Source organism: Priapulus caudatus, unplaced genomic scaffold, assembly GCF_000485595.1.
Source record: "Priapulus caudatus unplaced genomic scaffold, Priapulus_caudatus-5.0.1 Scaffold740, whole genome shotgun sequence".
Lineage (NCBI taxonomy): Eukaryota > Metazoa > Priapulida > Priapulimorpha > Priapulimorphida > Priapulidae > Priapulus > Priapulus caudatus.
In genome coordinates, this window is record NW_014577801.1 from 176355 (window position 1) to 182849 (window position 6495).

The 6495-nt window shown below is 47.3% G+C and overlaps 1 protein-coding gene across 1 annotated transcript in view; it reads right to left on the bottom strand.

The window, feature by feature from the left end:
• Positions 1-6495, bottom strand: part of LOC106813212 (germinal-center associated nuclear protein-like) — a 32408-nt gene that overhangs the window by 13158 nt on the left and 12755 nt on the right. Inside the window, exons 5-12 of the mRNA XM_014817286.1 lie at positions 6026-6323; positions 5257-5403; positions 4592-4863; positions 3822-4088; positions 3338-3561; positions 2161-2366; positions 1399-1489; positions 839-926 (exon numbers count right to left, since the gene is read on the bottom strand). Coding sequence (XP_014672772.1) covers positions 839-926; positions 1399-1489; positions 2161-2366; positions 3338-3561; positions 3822-4088; positions 4592-4863; positions 5257-5403; positions 6026-6323 — 1593 coding nt within the window. The remainder of the gene's footprint in view (positions 1-838; positions 927-1398; positions 1490-2160; positions 2367-3337; positions 3562-3821; positions 4089-4591; positions 4864-5256; positions 5404-6025; positions 6324-6495) is intronic.

Sequence of the window (6495 nt, forward strand, 5' to 3'; positions counted from 1 at the left end):
GTATGACGACGGCGAGGTTAACCGCGGGCAACGCACCGTATCCGTCGGCCCAACGGCTGCTGCCACGTCGCCGGCAACGTTAAAGACGTGGTGTGCGCACGTCGTCGCGTTGCCGTTGCCCCGCGCAACCGCAGTCCCTCCTCAACGTCCTCGGTGGGAACGCGTCCATCCACAGCGGCCAGCTCGAGCAGAATCACCACCAGGGGGAGGCGTGCGCTTGCAAGGTTTGCTTTCCAGGAGCAATGCGAAGTTTTTCGCTCTGGCTCGTGCCAAAAATTCCTGTGAGAGAAAGATGTAATTCATACATGAGTTACGTAGGCACGTTGTTTTTACTCAGTAAAGTCACCATATTGCTGTTTTAGATGTCAGTCAGAAAGAACTTCCTGCCAACATAGTTAACCTGTTACCCTTGATGTTGTGAAATGTTCACATTCAACTTTGTGTAACTGTCAAACTCAGGTCTGCTTAATTTTGATAAATCAAGTGTGTAATTAATTTCGAGTAGTGAGCATTAATTGTAGTCAATTTTGTAGTTAAAATGTTTTTGTTGCAAATAATTTTGTATTAACTTTCTGAGAAACTAACTAGTGTGTCAAGAGAAAGAGATAAGTGATACATGACTTGATGAAATATATACATTGATATTAATAAATCATAAACGATATTAATAATAATTATTATAACGATCAATATTACATTACGAGTTGTTGGAAAAATCACGCGTTAAAAAAAACTAACGAACAAACTCACCTCTATGACCTCATCGCTACGCGAGGGTGGACACAGACTATAGAGGACGCCACTTGTCCGAGAAGTCGTCTGCTGCCAGCGAGGTCACCGGGTCGTCACCGTCGACTGCTGTGACGCAAACTCCAATCGCCGCCTGCCATTGTTCGACGTCCACGAGTACAGCTCAATGTCGCCACCTGGTGGCAGAAATACGCCTCCAATGACACGAGACACATCGGAATTCTACACACGTTCGGAATGTCTATTTAATCTTTTCGAAGAGGGTAGCTCGAACAAAACAAAATCATAATCACATGCTTTTGAAAGGTGCATAATCTGGAAAACAAAATGATATATAACTAGTAAATAAGACTAATAAAACACGATTAAATAAACGTTTTGACTAAATAAACTAATTGAATATTAAATTGCATTAATTAATTTACTATCAACTAGATATTGTGAAAATTTAATCACGAAATTTAGATACAGGAGCCACACTACATTTGCAGCGTAGAGAGACATCGGCGCCCCCTGGTTGACGCCTCACATTTTCTTTGCTGGAGGCTGAGATGGCACATGCTCCTTGGTGAATCGCCGCTCTCACCCACCGCGGCTAACTCCGCCCGCCGCCCCCCCGCCGGCCGCGCCATGCGACAGTAGCGCCACCTTCCAGTAGTAGATGCAGCCAGCGCGAGCGTCGCTTCGTGAGGTGTGGTGCGATGAGGTGTGGTATGTTCAACGGTTTCCATGCCAACTCCTGCGCAAACAAAATTAATTATTCCCAGGAGTATCGAAAGTATTGGAGTGACTCTCAGGTAGCTCTTGCTAATCGATGTTGTGATTCTAGAATTCTAAAAACCTCAAAAAAGGTAAAAAAGTCTCTAAAAGTCAACATGTACGACAGTACGACAGACGGATGGACCAACAGACGGTGTGATGGAATCGATGGATGGATGGATAAATGGATGGATTGACGAACAGACGGACAGGTGAACGGAGATGAAATGGATAGATGGATAGATGGACGGAGGCCAAACAGCCAGAGGAAAAGACAGATCGATATATTACACATTTATTGCATGAGAAATCTTTGAAAGGGTGCAATCTACAAACTTTTGAAACCGTTGAACAATTTTAAACTTGAAAGAGAATATCATTAATCATAAAGAATCGATGCTGACGACATGTTTGAGCGATGGCGCGGTATGTGCGCACACACACACACACAAACGCATGCACACACACACAAACGCCGCACCGCGACCGCACACATGCACGCACGCACGCATGCACGAACGCACACACACATAAACACAAACACACGCCTGCACGCACACACACATAAACAAAACGCACGCACGCACGAACGAACGAACGCACGCACGCACGCACGCACGCACGCACGCACGCACACACACACACACACACCTGCTGTAGTAGATGGATGTACCCGTGAAGGCTGAGAGCCTGCGACGCGTACTTCTGCCTACGCTCCAGCACCAGCGGCGACTCCTCGCCGACCCGCGCACGCTTCGTGGCGCCCCCTGGGTGCAGGCGAGCGAACTGCTGTGCGGCGGAGACCATCGGCGGCGCGCTGGGGAAGGCGAGCATCGAGCCGCGCAGACGCAGACGCCCTGCAGAGAGAGCAGACGCGTTAGCGCACGTGTGGCGCCATCTCACGGTGAAAAACAGAAACTACAACCACACGTAGACGGCGCGTACATCACTTGCGCTCTAGACTGGTTCCCTGTCCTTAATTCATTATAATAACAGGTGAGGTAGCTCGATGAGTGCCATCTCATTGGCTGACCCCAAGACTGCCATCTGTCGTGTTGCTACGTTACACATAAACAAACGCCGGCAAAATGAACGCTTCCTGCTGCTCAGAAGATGCAAAGTCACGTATACAACATTTATACATTCTTGATTAATACATACAACAAGAGTTTGTGTTACTATATCAAAAAAAATATGGTTATGTGTTGTGTGTTTAAACGATACAACTAGACAGAGTGCACTCACGGAGAGGGCATACCTCCACCAGCGACATACGCCATACGCCATACGACTCACGAACACACGAATAAGCCACGATATACGCCAGCGTACTGACATGTACACGCTGACTTGCTGGCTTGCTGCTCGCTCGCTCGTAGCAGCCGCTCGTTGCTGCTGCTCGCTCACATGTACACGCTCTCTGGCTCGCTGCGCTGGCTGACGCGCTAATATCGATCGCGCAAACACACAAACACACGCACACGAGAGCGAAAACATAACCTCCTCCAACTCCGTTGGGCGGCGATAATTATCTTATGATATGAGACAGCCCTCAGACTAATATGGCAATCGCGTCTTTCTCATCCTAGCATTCAGTCACTGGCCCAACCACAGTAACGATAAGTTATGGACAGGGTACCAGTCTATCACCCGTGTCAGCGACCGTGGCGCCACCTCGTAGTAAAACCTAACAACTATACTTGTTAGACACACACACAGATGGCGCTCATGTCGCACAAGTTATAGATAACTACTCGAACAGCAGACGGTGAACATAAGAGGCAGATGAGTGGCGGGACACCATCCGGCGTAGGTGGCGCTAGCGTACCTGCGTAGGCGTTCACCCACTTGCGGAAGTATCGCGCCAGACGCAGCCGCTCGACTTTTCGTTTCTGCTCGGCAAGAAACAACTGAACATCCTCAACGTCGGTCGCGTAAACGTCCCGGCAGGTGGCGCCACATTCCGTCGTCACCATGTCGTCAAGCAGTTCAGAGGTAAGCACTGCAGCCACCAGAGAGCGCTGCTGCTCCTGCAACAACAGCGCCACCTCCCTGCAAGAAATCACGAGACGAACTTGTAACCAAAGGAATATTTTGAAGGACGTAAACGTCATAGTAAAAAAACAAGTGAGCAACTCTGACCTGATCTAAATACAAACAAGAGAGCAGCTCTAACCTCATTCAGATAAAAACAAGAGAGCTATGCTAACCTCATTCCGATAAAAACAAGAGAGCAAGTCTGACTTCATCTAAATAAAAACAAAAGAGCTGCTCTGACCTCATCAATACAAAAACACAAGAGCAGCCCTGACCTCATCTCGTCGACGGCGACTCCCGCGACCTCCTCCGCGACGACCGACGCCTCGATCTCCTCCCGCACGTCCTCCGCGACCTTCTCCCTCGTGTCTGCCTCCGCCTCCTCCCTCAGCCGCAGCTCCCTGGCATCGAGCTTCCTTCTCTCCTGCTCCAGCGCCAGGTTGAGCAGACGCAGATTGTTGCTGTTGAGAGCAGAGAACGCCTTCACAGCAAACTTCACCTCATCTGACATCCTGAGCTCCGTGCGATAGTGCGACACCTGCCTGAACGACGGAGAAACAGTAAATTTATAAAAATATATATTAAAAAATATGTAGATATATCATGTATATAAAACATAATAAAAAGTGTAGTTTGTACCTCAAAAAAACAACTGATAAAATATTAAATTTCATAGCAGTTAAAGATGGTGATATCACATTCAGCATGACATCAATGCAATCTCCTGTGTGATATGTAATAGCCTTATGTATATATATAAAACATAACAAACAGTGTAGTTTGTATCTAAGAAATAATGGAGAAACATTAAATTTAGAAAATATATATACAAAATATGTGGATATAAAAAAAAAACATATTTAACATAATAAACGTTGTAGTTTGTACCTCAGAAAACAAACAACAAAAAACTAAAAGGATGTAAAATTTCGTAGCGAAGTTTAGGACGGTGACATCACTTCCAGCGTGATAACAAACATCAACATCAACAGCGCCACCTGTGTGACAACAGCACCACCTACCGTGCAATAGCAGCGCCACCTACCTCAGCTTGTCGCCCTCGTTCAGGTTGAGCAGGATGTCGTACGCGCGGAACTCCGCCTCTCCGGCGCAACGCGTCTTCCCGTCGCTCTCGAGGTCGTCGTACATCTGCTTGAGCGTCTGCAGCGTCTTCGTCAGGTTCTCGTCGTTGATCTTCGGGTCAAAGGTCATCATCTCCTCCTCGCAGAGCCGCGCCGCGCAGTGGATGTGGAAGCGCGCGCACTTCTCCACCAAGGCGGCGCTCTCGACGCTGCACAGGTCCTGCTGCGTGATGTCCTGTGGGTGGAGAGGAGCGAGCGTGAGCGAACGCATGCTGGCTTCACGATCCCATCTCACCCCGGATCCTGGCGAGTCGCACGCAGTTTAACTTAACAACATCTAAGCACCGCCGTTTCACCTGTAATAAATCTGTTTTGCGTGACCGACAGATAGCTCTAGCCGATCATTTGCTGTGACAGAACATTCTAAAGATAATGCTGAGCAATGAAGTACTGCTAACTCGACATTTTTGCCCGCGCGCACATAAAAAGAACGTATGAACCGGTCTCGATTCCTCGCCCTACCAACAATATCTAGTACATTATCCTAACAAAGTGAGCACATGGTGGTCTCGCTCCGGTGAACAGAGTCCGGCCCCTCGGACCTACCTTCCTGATTCCGCGGACCTACCTTCCTGATTCCGCGGGTTCGGTTCCAGAGGAAGTCGTACCACTCTGTGTGGCCGTCGACGCCGCGGTGCATGAGGTGGCGCACCAGGTAGGTCATGGTGAGCGTGAGGACGCGAGTAGGCCGCAGCTCATGCGCTAACGGCTCATCCTGAAACACACACCCACACACACACAAAAAATGTTTGGCAATGTGCGCTCAGCAATTGTCCACCCGCACATTGCCAGACAAAAACATTTGTTCGGGAAAATGTTCGGCAATGTGCGCCAGGCTTTAACAATCGATGCTGTTCAAGTTAGCGATGAACAAATTGAGAGTTAATAATTTGACTGTTATTTAAGCTATTATTAATAAATATATCACTATTGCAATTATAGCCATTGTTACTCATGTCACTGTTACTTCAGCCAATGTCCATTATAACTGTACTCATTGTAAATGAAGCCATTGTAACTGTACTCATTGTAAATGAAGCCATTGATAATAAATATAAAATAAAATAAAATAAATAATAGCTATGGTTACTTATGACACTGTTATGAAGTAACGGTCGCCGCATATGCCGTCAATGTCCATTATAATTGTAATCATTGTAAATGAAGCCATTGATAATAAAATCATTAAAATTTTGGCTCGAGAGGCGACAGAAAAAGTGATCAGATGGCGGTCACTGATTTGTAATGATGTTAACGACTGTTAACTAGCAATGAGAACAAGTAATAGGGAGTATGTAGCGAGTGTGTACGCGTGCGTGCGTGTACATTAACACTACCACGCTCGCGAGTGTTCTGCGCTCATGCAAATGTAACCTTGATATCAGCGTGATGCTGGCCTCATCGTTGTCATCGTCACCGTCGGCCCCCGTCACCATGCCGACGTAGCTCCACACCGCGTCACACGCCGCCGTCCACGAATCACACGGCTCCGCGACGACGGCCGGCAGCCACAGCGCACTCACAGCGCCCTCTATGTCAGCGAGACGCTCCTCGGAATTCCAGTCTACCGGCGGAAACTCTGGATAGAAGCAGTGCGAGGGAATAGGACAAGATGGAGGATGACCTCCATGCAACCTTCACAGTGGATGTCTACCTGGGCTGTTTTCGCCTACATTCACACGAATTCTACACACGAACTTCAATTCATTTTATCTGTTTTCCATTTAATCTGTTCCTTTGTGCTTTCTGAACTATAGTGTTATTATATATATATATATATATATATATATATATATATATATATATA